Source organism: Aptenodytes patagonicus, chromosome 6 (genome assembly GCF_965638725.1).
Source record: "Aptenodytes patagonicus chromosome 6, bAptPat1.pri.cur, whole genome shotgun sequence".
Taxonomy (NCBI): domain Eukaryota; kingdom Metazoa; phylum Chordata; class Aves; order Sphenisciformes; family Spheniscidae; genus Aptenodytes; species Aptenodytes patagonicus.
In genome coordinates, this window is record NC_134954.1 from 32,212,787 (window position 1) to 32,240,534 (window position 27,748).

At 52.4% G+C, this 27,748-nt stretch overlaps 1 protein-coding gene across 1 annotated transcript; it reads right to left on the reverse strand.

The window, feature by feature from the left end:
* LOC143162134 (aryl hydrocarbon receptor-like) lies at nucleotides 1–26,698 on the reverse strand. The gene is made up of 11 exons (XM_076341995.1): nucleotides 26,643–26,698; nucleotides 26,369–26,556; nucleotides 12,521–12,627; nucleotides 7,729–7,818; nucleotides 6,635–6,758; nucleotides 6,217–6,347; nucleotides 5,155–5,357; nucleotides 4,920–5,029; nucleotides 4,440–4,581; nucleotides 1,836–3,450; nucleotides 1–200 (listed from the first exon to the last, which is right to left on the reverse strand). The coding sequence occupies exons 1-11, from the start codon at nucleotides 26,681–26,683 to the stop codon at nucleotides 45–47; spliced, it is 2,907 nt and encodes a 968-aa protein (XP_076198110.1). The 5' UTR covers nucleotides 26,684–26,698; the 3' UTR covers nucleotides 1–44.
* Between the last annotated feature and the right edge of the window lie 1,050 nt (nucleotides 26,699–27,748).

Sequence of the window (27,748 nt, forward strand, 5' to 3'; positions counted from 1 at the left end):
TTCCCAGGGAATAGTCGTGCTTTATCCAGTCCGGTCTTTCTCTCCTAGAGACAGAAGTCGCTGCTGGAGGTGTGAGGGTGATCTGGCAGCGCTTCTGCCTGATGGGGCGACTTGCAGGGGGGAGCCGGGCTCCCCCCCAGCATCGGGCAGTCTCCAGGGAGTCCCATGGGAGTGCTGGGCAAAACACAGCTGCTTTCGGGCTAGGAGAAGAGAGAGAAAACAGAGCATTGAGGCATTTTGCAGCATTTTACTAGTACTGATTGGGCTGGTGCCCGGAGGAGGCTAGCAGGAGGGGAGCAGGTCTGCTCCTGCCCTACCACCCCTGGTGGTACAAGGGCTTAGCAGCGACCCCATACACATCCCCACACCTTCCCCCAGGTCTTCTCTAGCAAATGCCAACCTGTCACTTCATTGACAAGAGGCTGAAAGCACATAGAGGGCAAGTGCATCCAGCCTCCTGAGCTGGCACTAATTTTCACCTACTGACCTGCTAATTGACCTTGCAGAGCCTGACCAGGTATCACAGCCCTGCAGCTCACTCATGAAACCTATCACAGGCACCTGGACTGCATCTGAAGCAAGCACCTGGGTCTTGCACCCTTACTCCACTCCTCCTGGCAAGCCAAAAACACGCCAGCTACATGAGGTGTCCACCAAGCTCTAGAGATGTGTCGGGGCTGTTCTTCACTGGTCCTACAAACTCTCAAATCCCTAGGCAGGACCACAGTCAAGCTCTTCAACAGAGCTAGAAGGTGCCTGGTGTATTGAGTTGGAGGAGACGGAGAATGGGAGGATCTGAGGTGCAAGGTATGGCCTTCAGGAAGAAGCAGAAGATGCTTTGACAGCATCTGATGGCTCCAGAGGTTAACACAGAGATCCCTGTGAGACAGCAGGGCACCCTTCCAGTAGCAGAAGATGTCTGACAGCAAGGAACAAGCGGCCCTGGGGACAGTACTCACCAGGGCAGAGCTGGGTAAGCACGGAGGCAGGACAGACCCACCCTAGACATCTAACCCTGCCTTGTGGTGCCACAGGCTGGGGAAGCGTCACTGCAGTGATGGGCTCCTCCAGGACCTAGACCAGCTCTCCATGCTATCAGCCCCAGCCCAGAAAGCTCATGGCCCTTGCAGACATGCATGGCATCTGCATCAGGGAGAGGGGCAAGGGGCCAGGCAGCTTTCTCTCCCTATGCCCTCCCCACGCAGCCCCAGTTTGGGCTGTTGGCCCCAATCCCAGGAGAGTCACTTGTAAGGACAGCCCTGAAGGGCACCATGATGCTCGGATCCAATGCTGCAGACCTTGCTTTGTGATGCTGGAGGGCTAGCAGCAGCCAGATGGGCTCTCGATAGGGGTTGTGCACAGGCCAGGGGACACTTCCACAAGGGGAAGATCTGCTGTATCATCGTGTCTTTATCTCACACGTGCTTTGTACCACACTTCAAAGCTTATCAGTGCATGGCTGGAATTACTCCCTGTACAGAAATGGCAATTAAACAAACCATACAGAAATCAGACCCACAGACAGCCACCTTCTAAAGGGAAGAACCCACACTCTGCTCTCTTGCAACTCTCTTAAGTTGCAATTAAACAAACCATACAGAAATCAGACTCACAGACAGCCACCTTCTAAAGGGAAGAACCCACACTCTGCTCTCTTGCTCTTCAACTCTTGGTGCAAAGAAAAGCCCCTAAAGTCTTCCTTTCTGGCCATGTACCAGCTAAAGCATGGTAATTCCTGTCTACTGACCGGGCAGCACGTGCCTCCCTGCACTGAGACCCCCAGGAAATTCCAGCACAGAAAAAAACTGAGCACAAGAGTAGAGAGAAGCCCTTACCCTGTGCCTGCTCTCCTGGCTCAGTGCAGAGGCATATGTCCCATAGGAGTTCATGGGAGTCTCCAATGGGCTGCTGATGCTCCTGAAGCGCTCTGCAGACGAGCTTGGAAAAGGGTGCTGGGGCATGGAGGGAACAGGGCTCGGCTGCTTCTCGGGAATAAGCTGGTATGAGGAGAGGGGCAAAAACCCAGAGTACGGAGCCATCTCTTCCTGGGACTCCTCACTGCCTGCAGTTTCCATGCTGCCTAATCGGTTCAAGTTAAAGTGTACCACTGGCGTGCCAGGCCCTGGACTCAAGCATCCCTGGCGCTGGGAGATCAAGTCTTGGCTGATGCCATAAAAACCAGGCTGAGCTGGGGACCCCAGGAGTGGGCAAACATAGTCCTGCCACGGGCTGGGGCTGCTGCTGGGAAGGAGGTGTGGAGCGGAGTCAGGGCTGTGGCCGCACAACCCGTCCATCAGCAAGTGATGGTGTTTCAGCTGGCTGGGTGGTCCCATACCGCCCTGGAACTGGCTGGGCAGGGATAAGGACCGGCAAGCATCCTCTTGGGTGGGATGCATGACCGGGAAGTCACCCTCCAGCTGCTGAGCCCTGGGTGGCTCCTGCGGGCAGGGGGCTCTCTGGGGTGAGCCGGGCGCCTTGTCCCATGGGGTGCCCCGTGCCAGCTGGAGGAAGCGGAGCAGACCCTCCTCCCCAGCTGGCCTCCACTGCAAGCTATCAGATGGCTCTTCCTCCTCCTCAGCTGGCTCTGGCAGCAGCACGGGTGGCTGCCCTGGCATGGCATGGAGGGGCTGTTCCCACAGTGGAGCAGGGGGCTGGCCTGGGGCAATGCTGGGCTGCACCACGTGCTGGGGCAGGCACTGCGAGTCCTCATCCTCCATGTGGGCCTGGTACGTAGTGGTGCCTCCACATGGGCTCAGGGACATGCCTGGCAGGGGACAGACCTGTTGTCCTCCTTCGTGCTTGTTCACCAGAGTGGTGTGGATGTAGGAGAGAATCTTGTTGCTGGCGAGGCAGTCATTCAGGGACGGGGTGCGGTCAGAGTCCATATTGACCATCACCATTTTCTCATCCAGCAGCAGGAGCTCCAGGTCTTCAGCATTCAACCCCAGGTCTTCCAGTGCACTGAACAGCTCATTGTTGGAACAGCTCTCATCACTCTTAATTGAGAGCGAGTCCAGGGTGGCCAAGAGAGGGTCCTCCTGCTGCAAATCCACCAGCTCCTCTTTGAGACTGTCGCTGCTTGAAGAACCTGGAGCAGCACCCATACTCCAGGCATCTCCTGCATCCAGCAAGGACACGTCCTCGAGGTGGTCCGTGAAACTGCTGCTGAAGGAGTGGTTAGGTGCGGGAGCTGGATGGGAGATGTACACTGCCTTGTTCTGTCGCATCATGGCACCCAGCAGAGAACTGGGGTCAACGCCATCCTTCTGGGAGCACCCTTCATGGCTGTGGGAGGTCTTCTTGGACTTGCTGGTTTTCCCTTTGTTCTGGAAAGGGTCAGGGAAGCCCGGGAGAGGGTAAGCACTTTGGTATAAGAGCGCCTCTCCTGTAGCAAAGGTAAAGGGAAGATGCATGGATCGTTTCCGAAGGTGCTCTCCTCCTTCTTCATCTCTGCAGGGCAGGAAGAGGAGACTGGGGCTTGTATATGCACAAACACACGCCGCAAACTGCTTCTGCAACGGATAACTGATTCCTGCAAGCCAAAGCCCCTTTGCTATGACCAGCATCCATGTACCGAGCAGAACCACACACATATCATAGAATCATAGAATCATTAAGGTTGGAAAAGACCTCTAAGAACATCGAGTCCAACCGTCAACCAAACACCACCATGTCCACTAAACCATGTCCCTAAGTGCCTCATCTACATGTCTTTTAAATACTTCCAGGGATGGTGACTCAACCACTTCCCTGGGCAACCTGTTCCAATGTTTAACCACTCTTTCAGTAAAGAAATTTTTCCTCATGTCCAATCTAAACCTCCCCTGGCGCAACTTGAGGCCATTTCCTCTCGTCCTAGTTATATACATAAATATATACATTTATGTATGCATTTACATACAAATACACACACACATACATATTTTATATATACACGCACATAAAAACACACATCTGTAGCATAACCAAGAGGATACTTAAGATGCAAAGGGTAACAGAGCTCTGCCAGACAGAAGCCACACCTTTGCCCTGATCATCTATGCTGCAGCCACCCTGTAGGACAGGGATGTTGGGCTACTGCCATACAGCAGCCACATTTGAGGTCCTTGCTGTTCCTGCACCCAGCTGTTCCTACAGCTGCTGGAGAGCAGCCACCAGTCTCCCCAGGCTAAGTCTGCACTGGTGCCCAGGACACTGGGGCAGGGATGTGAGGTGCAGGGCACTGCTCAGTGCTCTCCTGTACTTGTGGGGTGGCCTTGCAGAGGGGGATGTGGCTGAACAGCATCAAAGCACACTATCCTATGGCTGCTGCTTTAAAAGGCACAAGAAGCAATGACAAATCGAACGTCCTGCCCTGCTTGGGGCATCCTAGAGCCCACACTGATGGAAAAAGCCAGCCTGTCCCCATCCCAGCCTGGGCTGACCCAGATGGCACTTACACAAGGGGTCTCTGCGTGACAATGATGTACTCGGGCTTGCCATTCTTGTAGACGAGCCGTGCGTTGGCCTGCACCCACTTCCAGCGGTTCTCCTTTGTCAGCAGGCGGAAGACCGTCAGGCCACTCTCGCCTGTCTTCATCACTGCCAGGAGGAAGCACATGTGCCGAGGGCTGTCAGCACGTCACCAGAGGCAGGGCTGCCTCCGGCGACGCTGCCATTTCCAGCCAGGATAAGCAGGTGGGGTCACAGCAGTAGCATGGCTGGCACATGCAGGGGACACCATGCCAGCTAAATACTCTTCACTACACACCACCCCAAGCTCCCTGCAGTGACAAGAGCATCACAGCAAGGCATAAAGCAAAGCATCCTATGGAGAAAGAGCTGCCGGGCTTGACATGGCAGCCAGTGGAGCTGCCCATAGCCTAGCCCACTCATCAGCCTCAGAGGGGGGCATGAGGGACCAGGGAAGGGACTCTTACTCCTGACGTGGTTCTCGGCACAGTACAGCATGTCGGCAGCATGAACAAACTGGTAGCCGGTGCCACGCATCCGCAGCTCTGCCTCGGTGTAGCCCAAAACAATCTTCCCCCTGTGGGAGACCGAGAATGCACCCAGCTCAGAGGCAGAGCCATGGTGGGACATCACCCAGGCAGGGTATGGACTGACATGCTGGAAGCCTGCAGCATTGCCCCTCAAATCAGCTGTGCTGCTTACTTGGCATCGCACGCCAAGGGGGTGAAGTCCAGCTTGTGCTTCGTCCTGAAGATCATGTTCTTGGTTCGGATCTGCAGGATGGATGGGGACTGCAAGGGGGTGGAGATAGCGAAGAGGGCAAGCTGGGGTGGCAGTGCAGACCCGTCTTCAGACCTTTTGTTCTGCCCATGAAGGAATTTCAGCCTGCCTTGAAGGTTTAAAGCCTGGGAAGAGAAGAAAAGTTCAGTGTCACACAGTAAACTGGGTGGAGAGAGAAGAGAGGGAGGACATCTGCACAGAAAGCAAGCCATCTTGCTGCAGAGTTGATGCAAATAATCCCTTGCAACTTGTCCCTTGCGATTCCAGTGCTCCCTTCTAAAATAAGATGGAGGATCAAAGTAATGCTATGCTGAGCTCCCCGCAGCAGCAGCTCACTGCCTTCTCCCCCTGCAGCCACTCACTGCCAGCCCGGGGTTTGGATGCACAGCAGCTGCAGGACCGAGCACATGCTGCAGTTGCATCAGGGCATTGCGCAATGCACGGGCTGCTTTGCATTTTAACTGAGCTATATCACAGCCCCATCAGGGATCATAGCGTTGCTTCTGAACAACAGACAACCAGGACTTTTTCTTCATATTGAGTTTCCAAACGGAAGCAGGATGAGAGAAAGAGAAACAGCATTGTTACACCTGTGGTTATGAAGGTGTTATGAAGGAACCCCATTAACTTGCAGCAGAGGGGAGGAGGGATGAACACCGCCTACTTGATCGTAAGAGACGCCTTTAACACAAAAACCTGGCAAAATGTGTGGAGGAAAAGCACTTTTGTTCAAGATTCAGCATCTCTGATAAGAGAGAAACAAAACCCACACAGAGAGGTTGTAGGTACAGAACAAACATACGAAAAACAGCAGAAATATCTCCTTGTTGAGACAGGCAGGTGCCACATGCCATGTTGAGACATGGCAGAAAGGAGCGCTGGGTCTTTCAAGGCCAACTTTTATTCTACAGCAGTGGCACGGACCCCTCAGGGTAAGCCTGCGCCCCTCCTGCTGTGGAGGTCGCAGCATGGGTCTGTACTCACCAGGAAGCCGGAGGAATTATCCAAGAGGCAGCGAAAGCGGCACACAAAGCTCCTTTCCAGAAAGGAAGAGTTTTCTGGGGGCAGCTGATCTGGCTTGTAGGCAGCAGCAGAAGAGCCGAGGCTCTTCCCCCCTGTAGGAGAGAGGGATTGGGAAAGGAGCAAGCAAGGATGCCCAGCGAGGGTTGGAGGCCCCAAGAAAGGGCTGGAGGTCCCCAGCATCGGGGACTGCAGCAGTTTGCAGAGCACAGCAACAGAAACTCAACTCAGGGAAAGCCACAATGTTTGGATGAAGCCATGGCTTGAGCCACAAGGATGCAAGCCCCATGCAAGTGATGGCAAGGAGCTGGGCTCCTCAGTTTACATGGGGAGCTACATATCTCATGCCAACCAGGATGCCTGGCTCCCAGCCTGCATTTACCTTCTGCAGAAGGTGCACCCTCAGGAGCGTGGGGTGGGTTGAGTGCCCAGTGGAGGTTGCGCCTGAATTCCTGCTGGTCCTCGGTGTGGATCAGCTCAAAGACACTCTGGTGCATGACATCTGTCTAGAGGAAAAAGGCAACGCGTGAGCTCTGTGGCCTGCCCCCAGACACCAGTTTTCACGTCCCACCTGGAAACAGCCTGTCACAGCCCCAATTGGCCATATCTCACCCAATTTCCCTGGTGCTCAACTAGGTCCCTGGCTGAATGAGGTTTGACACCTTCCACCAGAGCTGATGCTGGTGGGAACAGACAGCACATCTGGCTCTAAGGACCCCTTGCCCATGTTGAGCCAGACCTCCCCCCCACCCAAAGAGCCACTAGCATCAGCAATACAGCTCCCCTCTGACAAGCTCATCCCTGTAACATGGTGTCCTTCAAAATCCTAGTGCTGACTTATAGGATGAGATGAAAACATGGGTTTGGAACAAAACAGCAGCAAAGCCACCCCAGCCCTACACTGTTACTGAGAGAACAAGGCACCTGCTCTGGGACTTGCTCCCTCTGCCCAGGTGGACAGTCCACATCTACCCCAGGTGTCAGGAAAAGCCAGCTGTGTGGGAGCAACACCAAACCACAGTAACTAAAGGACTGTAGGTAAGTCCCACCTCCCTGTAAATCTGACCTAGTGCCTTCCAGGTTACCTGAGTGCTCAGATAACCACAAAGCATTGGAGCCTTATGGGATTTGCCAGGGGTCACCCAGAGGAGTGGGTGCCCAAAGGCACACTGGGCAGACAACCCCAGACATCTCACCATGGCATTACACAACGGGGACATGAACCTCATAGCCTGTCAACATGGCTGGTGGAAAGCATCTGTGGGCTAGTGAAGTTGCTTTGACACCTCCCCACGACCATGTCTGGCAACATGGGGTCCAAATTCACAAGACCAAGGAAAAGCCCCATGCAATCCCCCGAGACCCTGTGATCCCTGCAGAGCTTCCTCCTCACAGGGAACTTGCAGCTATTCTCCACCATAAAGGAAAAATCCACTCTGCAAACCCACCACAGCGAGTCAGAGGTGTCCCACCAACCTGATGAAATCCCAGGTAGTCCTGAATCGTATGTGAGGAGTAAAATATCAGTCCTTCTGACGTCACCACCAGCACGAAGCCATTGAGCGCCTAGGGGAGAGAGGAGATCAGCAGGTACATGCCACACTCACGTCACCTTTTTCTAACTGGATGGTGAGTTTCACTCTGCTCAGACACTGGTCACCCAAGTCCTGGCTGGTCCCAGCTAGCAGGCAGCTGATCCACTGCCCTACCAAGAAGAAGGTGTAGGGCAGGAGACGAAGCATGGGAAGCCCTGGAAGGAAAGAAAGCCCTTCCCAATGGCATCTCAGTGCCATAACACTGGGTACTGCCCTGGCTCTCACCAAATCCTCCGATGCACTGTTCAAGCAGCTTCTTCGTTTCATACCCTTCTTGCAGGATGGGAACAGCACCAGAGACCTCAATCATTGCAATTGCCTTTATGCACGTACCTTGCCGCGGTGCCAGAGCACATGCACCTAAACCACAGGTTTTCACAGACCTGATGAGTCTGCTTTACCTAGCAGAAGTCAAAGCCTGCAGTTCATTCCCAGATTTTCCTCCTCTCTGCCTTGTTTGAGTAAACTCCACCAGCTGAAGGCTGGCCAGAGAAAAATGGGGATACACTCTTCTGTACAGCTGCCTGAGCATATCCTAATCCAAACTGATGGAAAACTTTGCTTCCATCCCGGGAGCATTTGCTCAGACTCAGTTTTGGACATTTATACTCATCCTATGCAAAGAGCAAATAAAAATCTCAGAATGGTTTGCAGAACGAAACCGAACACCATCAGGAACTGGTCTATTCTGGTATTCTGGCAGAAACAAGCCTTTCTGACAACCTTGAATCAAAACAGCATTTCATGTCAGCTGCATTTAATGTTGACTCGCATCTACCTGGGTGGCTCCATTCATGTAGTTCCCATCCTCCCCATAGTCCGAGAGGGTCTTGGCAGCCGCGCATGGCTTAGGACAGTGTGAGGCTGGAAAAGCCGGGGGATGTTCAGTGGAGAGCAAACCCACCGCAGATTACTGCATGCTGCCAGCATTGGCTGGGCATTCCCTACTGCTGCTTGGCCCACATGGATGGGGATACTCCTGCTGGTTTGGGAGAAACCTGCCCAGCTCCTGGTGTCATTTGCATCCCTCCTGTCCTCCCCAGGTGCCAGAGGAGAGGCCCGGAGAGGGACTGTGGTGTGCCTGCCGGGGCTGGCCATGGGCAAGGAACAAGGCCTAGAAAGGTGTTGTCTCCACCACCCACTCCCTCCCTCCTGCATCGCTCACCCTGTAGTCGAGGTGGCCAACCCAATGCTGCAAAGAGCCTTAACCCGTGAAAACAGAAAAGGTGAAAGCTAAAGCATAAGAGTTTGGTCTTTGAAACTTTAGCGAAAACATCTCATTTCTGAAAAGCCATTTTCTTCCAAAGCAGGAGAGAGGACAGACTGAGTCTGGTCCCTGGACTTGGGGGAAAACCACAGAATTGCTGGTTGACCTCAGAGTACCTTTTCCTTTCGACAAATAAATGGTTCACCCCAAACTCACACCCGGTGACAACCTGCTGCAAGGCATTCATCCAACCTGCACAGCACCGTCCTTCCAAAGCACCACATGGCAGCGAAAGGGCCCAAGCATCAGTGTTTATGGGGGAAAGTGATGTCTGCAGCCATCCGCGCCTGGGATGCACACATTAGCCACAAGATGCTCTCAGCCACGCTCCTCTTCCTCTGGAGCGCTCTCTCTGTGTGGTGTACAGATTTACACAATGCAAACACCCCGTCCTGGAGCATGTGATCATTCGTGCATGCCCTCCACCCAAACAGGCTGAACACCATGCTCTGTTTTCACAAAATAAATACTCAAGCTCCTTTGCCCATGCAGGCTCGAAGCACTAAGCCCACCCCACAGAAAATAGCAAAAGCAGCCATCAATCCAAAGTTTCCAATGCATTTTTAATGCTACACAACTTACATATTTTACAGTTTGCTGGCCTTTCCATCCTCTCCTTGAGCTTCAGGACCGCAAAGTCAACATCCAAGGGAGCACTGCATTCCCAGGCAGGAATAGGCTGAGCTGACTGGAGCCTCTGTCTTCCTCAAGAGGAGCTCATCAGCTTAACAAATTTGGGAAGTAATTTGGGTGTTTTCTCCAAGCCAGCAGCCCCAGGGCTGGCAGGACAGGACATGGGAGAAGGGACCAGGGTGCTGGCTGATGGTGTCCTTTGCACCTAGAAATCCATGAAGATTAGAAGGTGCAGAGGATCTTCCCTACCAGTTTGGGAGTGCAGCTGCTGTCCCAGGAACCCTGGCTTTTCACCCCTGCTCTCTGGCACCAGGCAGGAGCTGGTACACAGAACAGCATTGCTAACACGGGCACCATCAGGATCCAGGGGAGCACCCCAAAGCACTCCTAAGCTTTGCAGACACTGCACCAGCCTTTGCCAACCACGGTGGTGCAGAGCCCAGTGCTTTGAAGACCATGTCATCATTTTGCCAGGGCTGGGAGCAGGCCCACAGGAGTCTTCCCTTGACCCTGAGTGGTAGGCATTGCTCTGTGACTCAGTTTCCCCAGCTCTGAAATGATCCCGATAGACTTCCAGTAAACACCTTTAAGCCCATGGTGCTGCCTAAGAGCAAAGGCCATGAAAACCCATTTTAGCTCCCCAGAAGCTGAACAGCTTTCACAGCCGTGACAGCACCACCCGGCCACCCCTCCCTAAGGGCAACAGGTCCCTGTGGGGACACACTCCTGCCAGCTCGAAGCAGGAGCCCTCTAGAAGGCAGGAGTCCTCCTGCAGCGTGGACCCCAGAAGCCCTATGGCTGTCCAGAGCCAAAACCATCCTGTACCACTAACCTGGCTGCAGGCAGGGAAGCCACAGTAGCCAGCTCTGGCCTGCTTCCCCCACTTCATAATGTACAGACATCAGGATTAATTAGGGTCTAGCATGTAGTCTCAGCCAAGTCCAGCTATTGTTGCTGCCAACTCCTGTTTCATTGTCCAGGTCTGCATTTCTCCCCCCGACTCCTTCCCTTTATTCTGGGCACAAACACTCTCTCTGTTTACTGGGGTTGACCTCAGAGTGTGGGAATCTGCTGCAGAGGTTAATTAGTGTTGCCAAATGCACTTTAACCCTTTGAGCAGCTTCAGAGGCATCACTTTGCCATGGCAGCAGCAAGCAACATCTTGCAGCACTGTCCTTTCCTAACTGCACCGATCAGCAGGCTGATTTAATACCCTGCAACCAGCAACATGTACCTGCATCGCTGTGCACCTGGGCAGAGGTGGTCCACCCAGTTCTCAGCCTTGCTAAGGCCTTGGCCCCTTTAGAGGGATTTTCATGCTTAAACCTAGTTTAAGATACCTTCCTCTGCTGAGATTGCTGCTGGTGAGAGTCTTGGTGGAAAAGGACAGGCCAAAAAAGTAAGGCTGGGAAATTAGAGGAGGGGAAGCGAAGAGTCAGAGTGGACCAAGAGATGAGACAAAGGAGGTTAGGACGTCGAAGGTGACAGACCAGGTGGAAGTAGTTTTTTAAACACATAGGAGCACTTCCTTGTGGCACGGAGGCAGGTTCTGAGCCCCTGCTGTGTCCAGCATCACACAGACGGGCCCCTGGAAGAGCCAAACAAACCCAGAGCTTTTAACACCCAGCTTGGTACCTCTACAAGGATGGCATCAAGTTGATGAGCAGGACATCAATCCCTGGCAAGCCCTGCTGAGCATGGTTTTGTTATATCCACAGCGGAAAACCCTCAGTTTTTTGTTTATTAACCACCTTGGCTTTAGCATTTCTCTCACTAGACACTGAGATCCTGGCTCCCCAGCTCTCAAGCAGGACAGTAATTATACTTACTGCTAAGAGCTGAGCAAGCTTTTGGAAAGGAGCTGGGGCTGACCAGCATGCTCACCCCACTCTGGATGATAGCCAGGCAGGGGACAGTGCTGCAGCTCGTGCTCGGGTGCCAGGCAGGGAAGGAAGAGGAGACCCATGTCCTCGCAGGACCTCACGCTGCCAGAGCCTGACCTCTTCCTATTCACCATGTGCGGTTTGGAGACAGGAGGTCATCTCCTGGTGTCTCTGAATAAACCATGGAATCAGCAGGCTCAGCCCAGCCATGCTGCAGCATCACCAGTGTTGCCTCCAGCGTCACCAAAGGAGCCAACTATATGCCTCTCGCAGAGCTCCCAGGATACATCCACGTACCCTGTGTATACGGGCTAAGCATATGGCCCATCAGCACCTATCTATGTACTCGGTGTCATGTATCACTACCTGAAAACCAGGGAAGACTTCCATGACATTTTCTTCCCTGCTTTCACCAGTGTTTGGACAACATCCCCGAGTCGGCACCAGTGTGCCCATGTTGAAAACCACACTCAAAACATCTTTCTCTGCTTGGCTCCTGTGTCACATCTATGGCCCATTTACACAAAAGGGCAGAGAAGCAGAAGAGCTGAATCTCCGTGGTCAGAAGTTTAGCACTGCTTCCACTGAGATGAAGGGGGTTCTGACATCCAAATGATTTACAGGTGGCAATTTTCTCCAGGAAGGATGGGAAAAGGAGAGGAGAAGCAACACAGTTTCTGCCCCAGGGACCTGAAGAGGTCTCGAACCTCTGCTCAGTCAGAAGCACTATGAGCTACACCACGTGAAAACACTGCTTCACCAAAACATCCTGCAATTGATAACAGAACAGCCTGCTCTTTGGGCAAAATTCAAAGGAGCTGGAAAGGGGACAAGAAGAAAATCCCTTGAAGGCATCTGCCAGGGAGAGATGGCCAGCGAGGAGCACTAACCTGTAGGAGCAGTTCACCCTCCGGTACCGCTGCTGAGCCCAGAGCTGGTCCGTTGCTGCAGTCTCCATCCCTCACTGCTTCTTTGGCACCATGATTCTTTAGAGCAACTGCACGAAACAAAGGGAAGGGACTTCAGTGCTGCAGTAACACATACAAGTTACCATCATGAACGTCCAAAATGTGGACCTCGCTGCAAAGCTGGGCAATGCACTGCCAGGAGAAGCTGTAATGTACTGCCAGCCTTTTACTTCACCCCTCAAAAGAGCTGATTTTAACAGAACTTTTTTCACCCACCCAATACCCTCAACTTTTTTTTTTTTCCTTTTTTTTTTTCTCCCAGACCTTTAACAACCAATATTTTCAACTTCCTTTTTTCTGCCCCTAAACCTTTAACAACCTACAAGTAAAGAGCAGTTAAAGTCAGGGATCAGACAGGCATCAGCAGAATAACTACGAGGTCCTGCATTTATCAGCAATTACCTGCAACCAGTAGCACAAAAGGACATAGGACACATTTAGTGAGCTCACCAGCTGGAAATCTCTCTTATCATTTAGCAATAGCAACCATGGAGGTCTCCAGTCCTGATGTGGACACAGGGTCAATGCCTCACACCACTCCTTGCAAACAGCAAGAGCCAGCCCTTGGTGCCACACCATGCACACCCCACTGGCTCTTGGGGCACGGCAGCAGCTCTGCTCTTGCTGGGGGAGTCACTGCACGCAGCATTTCTTTGCGATGCTGAACCAGAACGGATCAGCTCATGCATGCCCTGACTCTGCGAAGGACAGCTGACCAACAGCAGTGAAAACCTGCCCTATGTGAAAGGCATTGCTGCAAACCCCACTCTCTTCCAGGGTGAGGAACATGCCATTTTGAAGGGTACAATCTGGATAGTCCGGTCGACGATGTCTCATTACAGTTCAGCAACATAGTGGGTTTATTCAATCAAATTAAGGCAAGCCACAGCTCACAGTGGGAGAAAAACAACACGGAAAAACACACACATGGATACAAGTGGAGACACCCGAGATTGCAGGCAACCTAATATCGATCAATGGACAATATATACAGATGAGGAAATCTGTCACACAGTTTAACTAAAAAACGTGCCTGTAAATTTTGTACTGTGTTCCTCAACAGAACAAATCCCAGGGATATTTTCGGGTGGGTAATATTTAAAGAGTAAGATGACAACAAGACTGTGCATGGCAGGCCTGTCCAGGAGACAGCGGAGAACGCAGCAAAGCCAGGAAGCTTCTTATAAGCACTGCAAGGACAGAAGGCGGCATTTGGCTGCTGATAAACCAGCTGCTCCCACCAGTACTTGGGAGGAAAGGTGTGAGGCACCACCAGCAGCTACCACTGCAGCCTGCCCTTGCTCCTGCTCAGAGAGAGCAAAAGCTCTTTTGAATTTTCTTTTCCCAGCTCCTGTGCTACATGTGCCAAGGAGCTGCCATGCTCAGATGTGACGGGAGCATCAAGTGGACCCTGGAAGTAATTTAACACCCCATAAAGCTGTCAACAGGAGCAAAGCCACAAGCCAAGACAGAGCAGCAAGTCAGAAGGCACAAGGCACCAGCATGTAAACGAAACCAGGCTGTGTAATGCTCACCTTGTACTTTGCCAAAGCAGCTGCTGAAACTCAGCTCCTCCATCCATGTGGAGCAGATCCTGAAGGACCCCAGCACCTGCGTGCAGAAGCTTGTGGGTGAGCAGCTTCCCAGCCACTGCAAAAGGTGGATGCTCCAGATGCATCTCTGAGCCTTCCAGGACCACGAGGTCCAAAGCTGAACCCAGCAGCGCCCGTGTTCACAGGGCAGCCACGAGTGGAGTAGCTGGTTCGGTCTCCAAAGTAGAGTCCCCCCATCTGTCAGCATCTCTCTGCTGGGATAGGCAAGCATGTAGCAAAGGCATGCCTTCCCCTGCAGACCTGCTCTCTTCCACTGCCAGGGCTCACCTTCCATCCCAAAGTCCTCCACATCCTCTGTGGGCATTTGCCAAGCACTGGCTAATAGGCAGGTGGGAGCAAGGAAGGATGCTGTGGTCTGCAGAGCCTCACTGGTATGCACATGAGGCTTTGGGGACAAAATGCACTTCCACCAGACACAGGACCATCCCAAAGATCAACTCTGCTCCATAACCAAATGCAGAGTATGTCCTGGTTCTAATACTGCTTTTAATCAAAAGAAAAAAACTGATATGGCAGCAAAACCCCTGCTTCTGGGAGGTCTGGGAAATTCCCCTCGGAATTGCTCAGCCCGCACAGATTATTTCAGGAGCTATTTGAACACTGAGGGGCCAACAGCCTAGGATTAAGTTTACAGCACATGTTTGTGCAACAGTGGGTTGGTCCCAAGCGTGCTGGGTCAGTCCCAAGCATGCTGGGTCAGACATGCACATGCTGCCACATCCTGACTGCTCCCCCACCCTGAATGCCATCCCTCTGCGAGCGCTGCTGCCCAGGGACTGCCCAGGGTCCCCTGCCTGTGTCGGAGCCTGACAAGCCTGCACAAAGTCCTGGGCACAGGCAGGCCATCAGGCAGAGGACCATGCAAGCACGGCAGCCACATCGCCCAGGCAGGGTCCTGTGGTGTGCATGGAGCAGGTTTCTGACAGCGCCCTTCCAGCAACTCACTTTTCTGATCCCTGGGAGCAAAACATAGGAGCTATGAATTATTAAAGGTCTTCAGTCCTCCTCTGCTAGCTCCCAGACTGCTGCACTGGAGGTGCAAGATAAAAATAAACCTGGATGATAGAAGAGCAGCTGAAGGGTGCTGCCCTCTACTCAGAGGTCTGATTTAATGGTTTGATATTTCCCCACAAAAGGAAAACTTGATCACAACCGCTGCCTAAAAATAGACTTTGCTATCAGCATGTGGGCTGCTCCTAAGCAGTGGGGCCAGAGGAAACACAAGTTAAAATCAGAGGATGGCCCACTGTCTTCCATGCAGATGCCTGCCACCAAACCCAGCCTGCTCCTGCAAACAGGATCAAACCACCAGGACCAAAGGGCTGCTCTCATATAAACCAGAATCCCCGTGGGGGTTTTCCCATGACCTTCACCAAACAGCACGTTTTCCATCAAGCCACCCAAGGAACCCCAAAGATGACCCACTCTTGGCTGCAGACATCTCAGGCTGGCCTCCTGCCTGGTGTCCCCTGGCTTTGTCTCTCCATAAACAGCCCCGTGCAGCCCCTCGGGTCAGCAATTCAGCAGAACTGTCACAGCACATCAGCCTGATGGAGCGGAGACGAGCCGGAGAGCCACCGCGGCATCCCCCCGTCCTGCCCGGCTACCCCAGGGAAAGGCAAGGCAGGAGCGGGGCGAGCTCAGCACCGGGGGAAAGGTGGCCTTCCCAACACAGCACTTGCCTTCACATTGGGCAGGGAGACAAGGTATAGTCTTCACTCTCACTGTGTAATTGGGGACAGGCATTTGCGGGGGGGGGGGGGGGGGGGGGGGGGCGCGGGCGGGAGGGGAAGTAGAGAAGTGGCTTTTCCTGGGCTCCCTCACTCCAGCCACCAGCATCACCTTTGCCGCTGGCAGCTGTGGAAGGAGGAAGGTGAGGAGAGAGAGGTTGGTCACCTGAAAACAGCAAGGCTTGCACACAAAGAAAGAAAAAAATATCTTCTGCCAGGACCTGCAGGCTATTTTGCCACAAAAAGGCTTTTAGCAGAGAGGAAGAAAATCTCTCCCCACTTGGCCCCATCTCTGAGGATGCCTGCATCTACCTCCCCACAGGAGGAGGATGCTTTCTGCACCATGGTGGTCCTCACACACAGGTGCCCATGTTGCTCACCAGGTCTCTGTTGCCTGGCCCTGTGCTGTCACCCCCCAGGAGCAGGAGGTCTGCGGGGCCAACGGGGGTGGGTTTCCTCCCTCTATCTCCAGGATGGTGCTTCCCCCAGCACCCAGCCTGGGAAGCTGTTTCATGTGATGCTGAAGGGACACCTCACCGCCTACCAGGTTTGCCAGTGAACTCCTGAACCTGCCAGGGCTTTGCAGACCTGAGAAATCTCTGCACCAACAAGTGGGTATTAACATTTTTGAGAGGTTATCTCCCAGCCCCCTTCCCTCCACATGGCAAAACCTCCAAGTGGGAATAGGGTTCCTCATCGGCCACTGACTGCAAAGGTGGAAAATGAGATGAATCGGTCCCAAATCCACTCCAGGTGTTGATGCAGGAGAAGTAGTAGAAGGAAATCCAACCGCTTCATGGCTCTTCAAAAGCAGCAAGGGGTCACGTCTCCCCACCACTACTGGCACCATTTAAACAAGGTGAGGAAACACCAAACCCAGCTGCAAGTGATGGCAGGGACATCTGCATGGCAATTATTAGTCTGAGCAGGTCTTGGGCAAGGAAAGAGAAGAGGGGTTTTCGTAATGATGCTCCCTGCAAGCATGCTGCCGTAGGGCTCAACGCCCCATTGCATATCAGTCACTCTCTGGGGGAAGGAGAGATTGGTTGATTTATTTGTGAATGAAATTGCCTTCTATCCACCTCTCTCTTTCTGTCATTTGTGCCAATTCTCTGAAAAGCAGGTCTTCCACTCACAGTCTCACTCTCAGTAAAAACCTTCCTGTGAGATATCTCCAGATCTTCTTTTCCCACCCACCTCTCCAGCTCCGAGACGCTCATGGGCAGAGGGACCTGCAGCTCTGCTGCTCGGTACACACACCCTCACATTAAATAGTCCCTCAAAATAATAGCCCCCACAACATCCTTCTCTCTAAACTGGAGAGGTATGGATTTGATGGGTGGACTGTCTGGTGGGTGAGGAATTGGTTAGATGGTCACATCCAGAGGGTAGTGGTCAACGGCTCAATGTCCAGATGGAGACTGGTGACGAGTGGCGTCCTGCAGGGGTCCGTATTGGGACCGGTACTGTTTAATATCTTCATCCATGACACAGACAGTGGGATCGAGTGCACCCTCAGCAAGTTTGCAGGTGACACCAAGCTGAGTGGTGCAGTCAACACGCCAGAGGGACGGGATGCCATCCAGAGGGACCTGGACAAGCTTGAGAAGTGGGCCTGCGTGAACCTCATGGGGTTTAACAAGGCCAAGTGCAAGGTCCTGCACCTGGGTCGGGGCAAACCCTGGTATCAATACAGGCTGGGGGATGAAGGGATTGAGAGCAGCCCTGCCGAGAAGGACTTGGGGGTACTGGTGGATGAAAAGCTGGACATGAGCCAGCAATGTGCACTCACAGCCCAGAAGGCCAATCGTATGCTGGGCTGCATCAAAAGAAGCGTGGCCAGCAGGTCGAGGGAGGTGATTCTGCCCCTCTACTCTGCTCTGGGGGGACCCCACCTGGAGTACTGCATCCAGCTCAATAAAGACACGGGCCTGTTGGAGCGGGTCCAGAAGAGGGCCACTGAGAAAATGCTCAGGGGGATGGAACACCTCTCCTATGAGGAAAGGCTGAGAGAGTTGGGGTTGTTCAGCCGAGAGAAGAGAAGGCTTCGGGGAGACCTTCTTGCAGCCTATCAGTACTTAAAGGGGGCTTATAAAAAAGATGGCAGCAAACTTTTTGGCAGGGCCTGTTGCGACAGGACAAGGGGGAATGGCTTTAAACTAAAGGGGGGTACATTTAGGCTAGATATAAGGAAGAAATTTTTTACGCTGAGGGTGGTGAAACAGTGGAAGAGGTTGCCCAGAGAGGTGGTGGATGCCCCATCCCTGGAAACATTCAAGGTCAGGTTGGACGGGGCTCTGAGCAACCTGATCTAGTTGAAGATGTCCCTGCCCACGGCAGGGGGGTTGGACTAGATGATCTTTAGGGGTCCCTTCCAACCCAAACTATTCTATTCTATGAAAATTGTTTTCCTGCACTTTATTGCAAAGAAGCAGAAGAATATTGGAAACTTAGAGGGGAAAAAAAAAAAACAACTCTTCAGGTTTCTTTTGAATAAACTGAGGTTGTTTCATTTTTAATAGAACTCACACAGAAAAGTGTTTTCCACCCAGTAAGAATGATATTTTCCTTAAAAAAAAAAAAAAAAAAAAAAAAAAAGGGGGGGGGTTTCCCCCCCTAACATAAGAAAAGTTTTGCTGATGAGCTCACACAGGTCCCAGGTAAGAGGCAGGTGATGCCTCCCACAACCCGCTGGCAGCGTGGGAGCAGGCGAGTTCCCTTCACTACTGCAGCAGCCTCAGGTCACCTGTATCAAACATCACCCATCTCCCTCCTCCCTTGGCTTGGCAAGGTCCATCTGCTAACAAGGGCTTGCATTGCCTGCCACCCTCCCTGGGGCACTGCTGGGGACATCCTCCAGGACCTGCCCCATCCACCCACAAGAGCAAGTGTATCCACCCAAAAAAGCCGAGGAAGAGCCCAAGCTCTCTCCCTCCAGCATGATGCATGAATTCTGCAACGCTCCAGTGAAACCAGCACAAGAGCTTTCGTTTCCACTGGTGGGAACCCCGCAGGTGACAAAGTCACAGCTCAGTAGGGGCGTGCAATGCAGAGAACAACGGCATGATAATAAGGGAGCAAAATTTGGCCCAAATACCTTCTTGATTGACACACTCAAACTGATAGAAAGCTAAATTGCTGTTGCGAAGGCACTGCGACCTCCTCTCTGGCTTCCCCAATGGCACCTACGCTGTCAGCACACCAAATCTGATCATTGCTCTGTTATTTAATCCACATGTTTTACAGCAAGCTTACATGTCTCCAACTATTTTGAGAAGCAAAGAACAGGAACATGCACTTAGTAAAGTATATCCTATTCTGGGGTATTTTTTTTCTTGTTGAGCATGAACTGAGCTCTTCCGAGCCAATGCAAAATTATTCCGCTTCCGCATACAAGGAAGACTTAGCGGATGTAGCCAGCAGCTCCTCCGATGTGCGGTGTTCGAAATGCATTAGAAGGAAAGCATCACGGAAACATTGAGAGAAGCAGGCAGAGATTTGCTGAAACCAGGCAGCAGAGGCTGTCTCCGCCCTGGCTTGCTGAACCATCAGTTTATTTCTCACCACTGAGTTGTACAGAGCCCATTTTCTAGCCACTAGCAAACATTTATTGAGTTTCCCTTTGCTTATTCATAATGGATACTACGGTTTTACTTACCATTTCATAATACCTGCCACAGCTCCCCGTTGATGCAAATTTCATTAAATAGATTAATTATTTATCCCTTGCCTGAACGGTATGGATACACCACTTTCCATGAGCACACGTGGTGAATAATGGATGTCCTGTTAAAAGATCTAATTGCACTTTTAAAAGCAAGGAGGTTTTGACTCCACATAGCTTTCTGTTGCGTCTCCGAAGGCACTGGGGTCTCAAAGGAGGAGCACGTGCAGAGGTTTAAACAAGGACAAAGATGACAAGGACCTGCCAGGCTTTCCCTCCTTCTTGCAGCATCAATAACGGTTTGAACCCTTCTGCTCCCACCACTCATCCCCCAGGAGCTTTAGGTGTGCATCATCCCAGCCCGAAACCTTAACCTGGAGTTTCTTGCCAGCTCTGTTCCCATGCTTGCGTTTGAAGCAGCCTTGAAAGACCCCGTTTGCTTGTAGGCAGCAGAGCAGGCAGCAGGCAGCCACCAAGAGCCCAGTGTAAACCCTGGGGACCTCCGACAGCTTTCTACCAGCTACTCTCATGAGAGCCAGGGAGAAATATTTGGCAAGGAAAGCACACAGCAGGAAAATTGCCTACCTAAGGGAAGTCACAAGACTTTCCCAGCTTAAATTGCTTCTCCAAGGCCAGCTCATTACCTCGGCAATTAAGAAAGCAGGGTGATCACAGGACTAGGCTTTATTTTCTTAAACAGTCCCTTGGGCTTTATTGCTACAGCTATCTGCAGTATGTGGCTGAACAGCTCAGAAGGTGGGAGAGCAGACGAAGCAAATGAGCAATGTTAGTCATCTCTAAACAACCACACATCAATAAACACACGTTCCAATCTCACATCCTCACCCCTAAGCAGAGGTTTCAGGAGCACAGTTATACGGTCTATAATAACTATATAATTTAAAGCACTTTTCCAGCCTGACCCAACGGCCAGGGAGCAGCGTAGGCGCTTTATGGGCCATCACAGCTCTAGCAATAACTGTCTGGATTCGTACCATAGTTTAAAGGGTTAGGCCCAGCCCTGAGGCTGCACATCGATCCTGCAGGTGCCACCTGAGATTTTAAGAGGACTCCGGGAAAACCCCCAGACTCTCAACACCCGCAGGAGCATTATTTTTTTTTTTAAAACATGTGGGAGGCAAACTGCTTGGGTTTTGGTTACACAACACTAACCTTCCATATAAAACTTAATAAGCATAGCTCAAAACCACATACAGCCCCAAATGAAAGCTACATCTACACTCTGATCCACAATGACAGACTGTGCAGCTGATAATCCATCTTGAGCCAAAAATTTCCAATGCCACAATACATGCCTGGGTATTTTCCTCCTCTCCTCCCAGCCAGCGATGCACTTGAGCCGCCCAGAGGCTGTGCCTTGGCTGCTGATAAGCCCAGCTCTTCAGGTAGGATGCTGCACACAGGCAGAGGTGCATCTGCATCCCCAAGGAGCCCCATTTCGAAGCAGAGTTAGCCCATTACTGGCTTACAGCAAGGCTCAGCAGTGGGGTTCAAGCATGCACTTCTTGGCACCATGGACCAAGCTTTTCTTATCCCTCTTCCTACGGTTTATAAACCATAGGACTCGATTCAGAGCCTCGTGCGAAATGAAGGCTGAAGGTCAATCGCTGGATGTTGGTGCCACAGCAACCACAGCCACCTCAAGAGCGTTTTGATTTAAGCCAAGCGAGCAAACATCTGCCTTCCCAGTAGCGTGCCACCCCATGCTACCTCCTCCCCAGCTTCAGTTTGAGGAAGAGCTGGAAAAGCCATGCTGCATCATAGCCCTCTGAAACAGCACAAGCCCACGAAAGCCCAAATGAGATCAATTCAGGTGACCACTGAGTCCTGGCAAAGTCCCGGTGTGCAGGCACCTGGGAACAGAACCATGCAGGCACAGGTCTGTGACAAGCACGGGACCCCCTGGGGACGCAGAGCTGGCCCCCAAGGGCAAGTGAGTGCTCGGGGGGGGCTAGCTCTCACACCCTGGGAGGGCCAGGCTCACTGTAGGATGAGAAGCACAGCTTGGACAACCTTCCTAGCGGGCTGCAGGAGCAAACTGTGAGAGATACTTCTCCAAACTGAGCCCTTGCCCATTTTGAGGTCTGTCAATTGTCTTCCCACCAGGTCTTTAAGTGGACCAAGCAACACAGATGTTATCCGACAGCCACACAACAAGGTGTCTTTGAGGCATCTTCCTTTTTGCTAACAAATCACCATGCAGGGCAAGACCCAGGAGCATCTTCCCTTCTTCTCTGCCCTCCCTTCCAGAGGGCAAGGAAGGCAGAAGAAACAGGGACCCCCCCATAAGCCAGCTGTGTTTGCTGGGCCCTAGCATCAAGGAGAGGAATGGGAAGGGATTAGAGGGGAGCAGCCCGCCAGGCACTGCCGGGCTAAGCTGCCAGCACTCATCTGGTATGACGTGCCGCGCAGAGCCCAGCACCGTGGCACCGGCCACGGGGTATGAGAGAGGGAGAGGAGGATGGCAGGAGCGAGGCTGCTTGGAGGCTTGGCTTCACTGCACTGCTCCGAGGATGGTCCTCAGCGTCAGCAGGGGAGAGAGGAGGGGGATCCCGGGCTCGGGGGAGATGCACACCACTGTGCCTGGCTCCTTGGCTCTGGCAGCGGAAGCCCTGCAGCATGCTCCCACCTCTACCGAGCCACACGTGCTGAAAGAGCCTCCTGCAGAGCAGGGAGGAAGGTTAAGACAGTGAACAAGAATTAAAAATATTTGTCTCACCAAGGGACAATAAAGAAATAAGACATTTGGGGGGACTGTTGTAGAAGAAAAGACCTGGATAGGAAAGGAGAAGGTAGAAGCCCTTAAGTCAACTTGCTCTGACGTTTGGATAGGACCCTCGATTTGGGAGCCAACTTCAGCTCCTTTTGGTCCTCCTGGTCCAGGCTAACAGCGCTGGGTTCGGGTCAGTGCTGCTTTACTCAGTGGGATGGGCAAGGATGGGCTCCTCACTGGAGTCCACCTCCTTGGTGGGACATCTCTCCCAACGTCTTAAGTCCTCCCATGGCCCTGCTCCCCCACCTAAGTTCACCTCTGTCATGGTAAGCAGCATTCCCACGGACAGAAAGCATTTGTATACACTTTAAGCTGCAAGTCAGAGTAAAAGAAAGGCACCTGGTCATCTTGCAGAGGACAGCAGTGCTGCTCCATCACAAGAGAAGCCTCTTTCACCCCACCACGGATCAAACCTGGCATGCTGGGGTGTGTTTCCTGGTGGCACAGCTAGCTCCCCACCATCCTCGTTGGCCCTGCACTGTGCCACAGGAAAATCTGCTGTCCTGGGGGGGGCACTCTGCAACCCCAAGGCACTTTGCTGCTTTGTGTCCTGAGGGCCAGAGAGTCCTTCAAATGGTCAAAATCAGAGAGAACCTCCTGTCTGACATCAGGACACCTGTCCTCCCAACTTGCAGCCCAACGCTCATCTAAACAGTGTTATATCATTATTGCTGTACAAGGCAAAAAGCAGTGCCTCCTTCCAGGAGGAGACCATGGCCAAGAGCTATCATGGCCAGGAACCCTCCTTCCCCAGAGATGCTGAATGCACGTGGCAAATTCCTGGCACTAAACTGCTTCCCACTTTGTTAAACTGGAAATATTTGCCAGACTGCAAAAAAGGAACGGAATTAGTAGACAAACATACACACAGATGCTCTTGTCCTTTAGAAGAAGACAATCTGGCATTAGGGGCTTCACAGCAGAGACGCCCAACACAGTACTTGGCATGTCACCCTGAGGAAATGTTTGTTTAGATAAATAACCCTGGCTTAACAAAGACAATGTTTGATGGTCTCTAAACGCCTCCAAAGATTAAAGAACAAAATACTGAATGGCCTTAAATCCTCTGATTTCTATCACCTAACTGCAGGCCTAAAATCATGCTCCCAAACAAGCAGAAAGGGAGCAGGAACAGTTTCAATTTAGGCCATATAAAATATAAAAATCCTCATGCATGAAGGAAAAACATGCCTTTTTAAAAATCAAAGACCTCCTGGCAATATCTCCCCAAGCCAATGTTCAGAACTCCACTGTTCAGATAAAAGCACGCGCAGATGCTTCTTGCACGCGGTATCTCAGCCATCTCTGACAGCTAAACAGCATATTTGCTTCCACCGCACGGCTCAGTCAATCCACCCCAACCTGTGGGGTCGATTGGCCACTGCAATGTAAACATAGGTACGTGTTTAACAACAGCTGTGAAGCCTGCTCTGCATTTTGAAGAATTTATCATGTGGACAGAAGATGATCAGGAACCCAAAACAGAATGAGAGAAGCTCCCAAAGATTTTACCAGTGACCAAGATCTAGAACCCACCTGGATTTTAATCACTTATGCTTGTACAAATTTCCCCATACACAAGCTATGCATAAATCAAGATGCTAAAACAAAATTAATTATTTTTTAATTTTCAAATAGCCAGGAGAAGGAGACATACAACGAATTATTTAAGACCGGGGCTGGAGAAACAGCAGCTGGCATAAACCTGCTGGGTGGATTGATGTCAGTGATCATTCTCACCACCTGAGACCTACTCCAGGAGGACATGCTGTGAAGACGTTTCTCCTCACAAGGCATGGCAGCACACGCTAGTTTCTGCCCTTGCTTTTCCTTGGTCTTCTTTCAGGGAGCGCTCAAGCAGGGACACACTTGAGCGAGGGAGAGGCTAGCTCCTCCTTCCTCCCTGGTCAATACGAGGGTTTGCACTGCCTGTTTCTGAGCTGCCTTCTGACAGCTCTGGGACTGGCTGGCTGCTCTCAATAAACACAGAAAGACCCCAAACCCCTTGCATTTTCTGATCCAATCTCACACAGGACATATCAGCATTCAGCAGCTAAAACAGCCTCCTTGGGATCCCGTTTCACATAACCAAGGATGCCGAGCGGGAGTTGGAGCACACGAACTCACCCGGCCCAGCAGCGAGCAGGCAGGCAGGCAGACCCTGGGTGCACCTCCTAACCCTGTTCCCTGACAGACCAAGGTAAAAAAAAAAAAACCATAAACATGTGGATGACCAAAAAAAAAAAAAAAAAAAGAAAAAAGAGGCGAGGAAGGATTAAGCAGAGTATTTTGAACAGCAGCCTTCCAAAGTTGAACTTTATCTCAGCTCCAGCACAGTCTGTCAGAGAACAACATCACTCCAGCATTCACACTGAAAGGGACTAAAGTCACTTAAAATAATTTGATTTTGTAGATGGGCTTGCCCAGAGACTCAAGGAGGTATGCAATCACTATCTGCATCTAAAAGGATGAGACTTTCCTCCTTCCCTCCCACACCTGAATTACTGTGACCTGCCTTAAACTAGTCAGAGACGGGTACCATCCCATAGCTTCAGACACATTGATGCGCTCAGTGGTTGGGAAGTTGGCATCATGAAATCAAACCAGATGGAATGACAGAAAAAAAGAAAAAGTGAGAGAGAATCTCAGAACAGGATTTCCTGATTTCTCGCAATGCAAAACCAAAGTAACCCACCATGCTGGGGATGCAGGAACGTCAAACCCCAGGATGCACAGCCCTAGCAGGATGCTCGCAGCACAGGGGGACCATCCCCCCCAGAGTCACCCTGTGCTCACTCTTCCCTAGCCAAGCTTGCATGGCATCCTGGCAATAATCACTCTGGAAAGGACGACAAGCCCCAGAGCAACGCCTGATGTGATGCTTTGCAACAAGACCAGCCATTTCAAAACTGCCATTTTAAGGAATCGCTACCACCCCTCCGTTTTATAAATTCTTTAAGCGGTGAACTTTAAATTATTAATGTTTCAGGGGAAGTGTGAGGCCCGCACTGCACCACGGACTTCCACCCCATGCAAGAACAAGCCTGCTTCAGAAGCACCAGCACCATGCTGGTCCTCCTCTGCTTCAGAGCATCATCGCAGATGATGGGTTTTGGGCAACACGTTCAGTGTTGCAAAGGCTGACGCAGCAGAGCTCCTTACCAGGGCAAAAACACTGAGGAAAACACAGCCGATATAGTCAAACAATTTGACCTGATGCTGCAAGGCAAACAACTCCTCTCTGAGGCCATTCATTTTTCATGTCACCCGCTTGCCAATCCTACAAGCAGGGTTTAAAAGAGAATGGAAAAGGAGGGGAAAAAAAAAAAAAAAAAGGGGCATTCAATACATTCAATGATTTGGAGTTAAAAAGAGAAATTATGGTGTTTCTGAGGTCATATGCAGCATTCTCAAGCCACTGCTATTTCACCAGGAAAATCCAGGGCTGCCTAAATACCCTCCTGCAGGCTCGTATTAATTACAACAATTATAGCCCAGTGGAATGCAGAGATGCCTTTAACACAGTCTATTTTAAAAGGTTCCCAAATAAACTGTAACCACATCACAGGTAATTATTATTCATCATCAGCACACTGAGTATTTCACTGGCCTATTATAACAGGGGAAAAAAAGTCACTTGCATCGTTACACTTTCCAACTGGGCTGCACAATATGCCACTACCCTCGCAGCTCTGCCTGCTAAAGCCTCAGCCCAGGATCACGGTGAAATCCTCCAGCCTAAACCTCAATTTTCTACTTCAGCGGAACCCACAAACAAAATCAACTTCATCTGTCCAGACCCCTCTAATTCCAAACAAGCGCGAGCTCTGCTTTTGCTGAGGTGCGATGCATCCCGAAGCCTTGCAGCTTGAGATTGCAAAGCAAGAAAATCCGGTGTTAGAAAGGGAAAAGAAAAGCACTTCTAGAGGAAAAAAAAAAGGGGATGCTCCCGCCGGCGGTGCCCCTTACCGCTGAAGAAGCTCTTGGCGCGGAGGTAGCCGGCGCTGAGGCGCAGGACCGACAGCTTGTCCAGCCCGGCCACCACCTCCTCGGGGAAGGGCAGCAGCCCGGCCAGCCGCTCCAGCTCCCGGTTCAGCCGCTCCCGGTGCCGCTTGGAGGGGTTGGAGGTGCCGCCTTCGGCCGGCCCCGGCCGCACCCTGCCGGGCAGAGCCGCGTTACCGGGCGCCGGTCGTGTCACGTCCCCCCTCCCTCCCCGGGACCCTTCCTCTCGCCCCCCACTCACGCCCGGGGCACCGGCTTCCTCCGCTTGCGACCCGCGTACATGGCCGGGCCGGGGGCAGAGCTCGGCGCATCCCCCGGCAGGAGCCGCCGCCGCAGAGCCCCGAGCGGGCTGCGGCCGCCGCCGCACAACCCGCAGCCTCCCCGCAGGGAGATGGAGCTGGAGCGGCCCCGGCCCCACCTCCGCCCCCGCCCCGGGAGGGGAGGGGCTGGGGGGGGGGGCGGGGAGTCGGGGCTGAGGGGTGTGGGGGGATTTGGCGTCTGAAGGGGGATTGGGAGGTGAGGGGGAGATGTGGGGGTGATGAATGAGGTGGGGAAGTGGGGGCGATGACTGGCGGATGGGGGTGAGGGGAGGATGTGGGGGGAAATGATGGGTGGATGGAGTTAAGGGGGGATATGGGGGCAACGATGGGTGGATGGGGAGGAGTGGAAGTGTGGGGGGGATGATGGCTGGATGGGGGTGAGCAGGGGATGTGGGGGGAATGACAGCTGGATGCGAGGATATGGGAGGAACGATTGGTGGATGGGAGTGAGCTGAGGTTGTGGGGGCAACGATGGGTGGGAGGGAAGTGGGGTTGTAGGGGCAATGACAGGTGGGCGGGGTGAGCAGGGATGCGGGGGGCTGAAGGGGGATTGGGAGGTGAGGGGGAATGGGGTGATGAGGAGAGGAAATGGGGCAGTGACCCCCACCACCCACATCGGTGAGGGGTGTGAGCACTTGTGTCACTGCAGTCATGTTGGCATGCCAGGATGACTGTCAGTGTGACTGAGTGCATGTCAGCGTGCATGCCACTGCAAGGGTGTATGTCTGCATCAGGGTGTGTGTCCGTGTGCATGAGAGTGAGTCTGTGTCTGTGCATAAGCATGCATGGCAGTGACACCCAGGAAGCTGTGCATGCATGTCAGTGTCAAGTGTAACCATACCTGTGAGCCCCACCATTGCACAGGGCAGTTAGGGGGTGCAACAGGGGGACACTGTCACACCCCTGCTGCTGTGTATGCCTGTGGTGGCTGGGGACAGTGAGAACAAGTGTGTCACACACCCACCCTGGGCTGGGCACACACAGCTGCACACACACCCGGAGGCAGGGGATGTGTGCATGCCCCAGC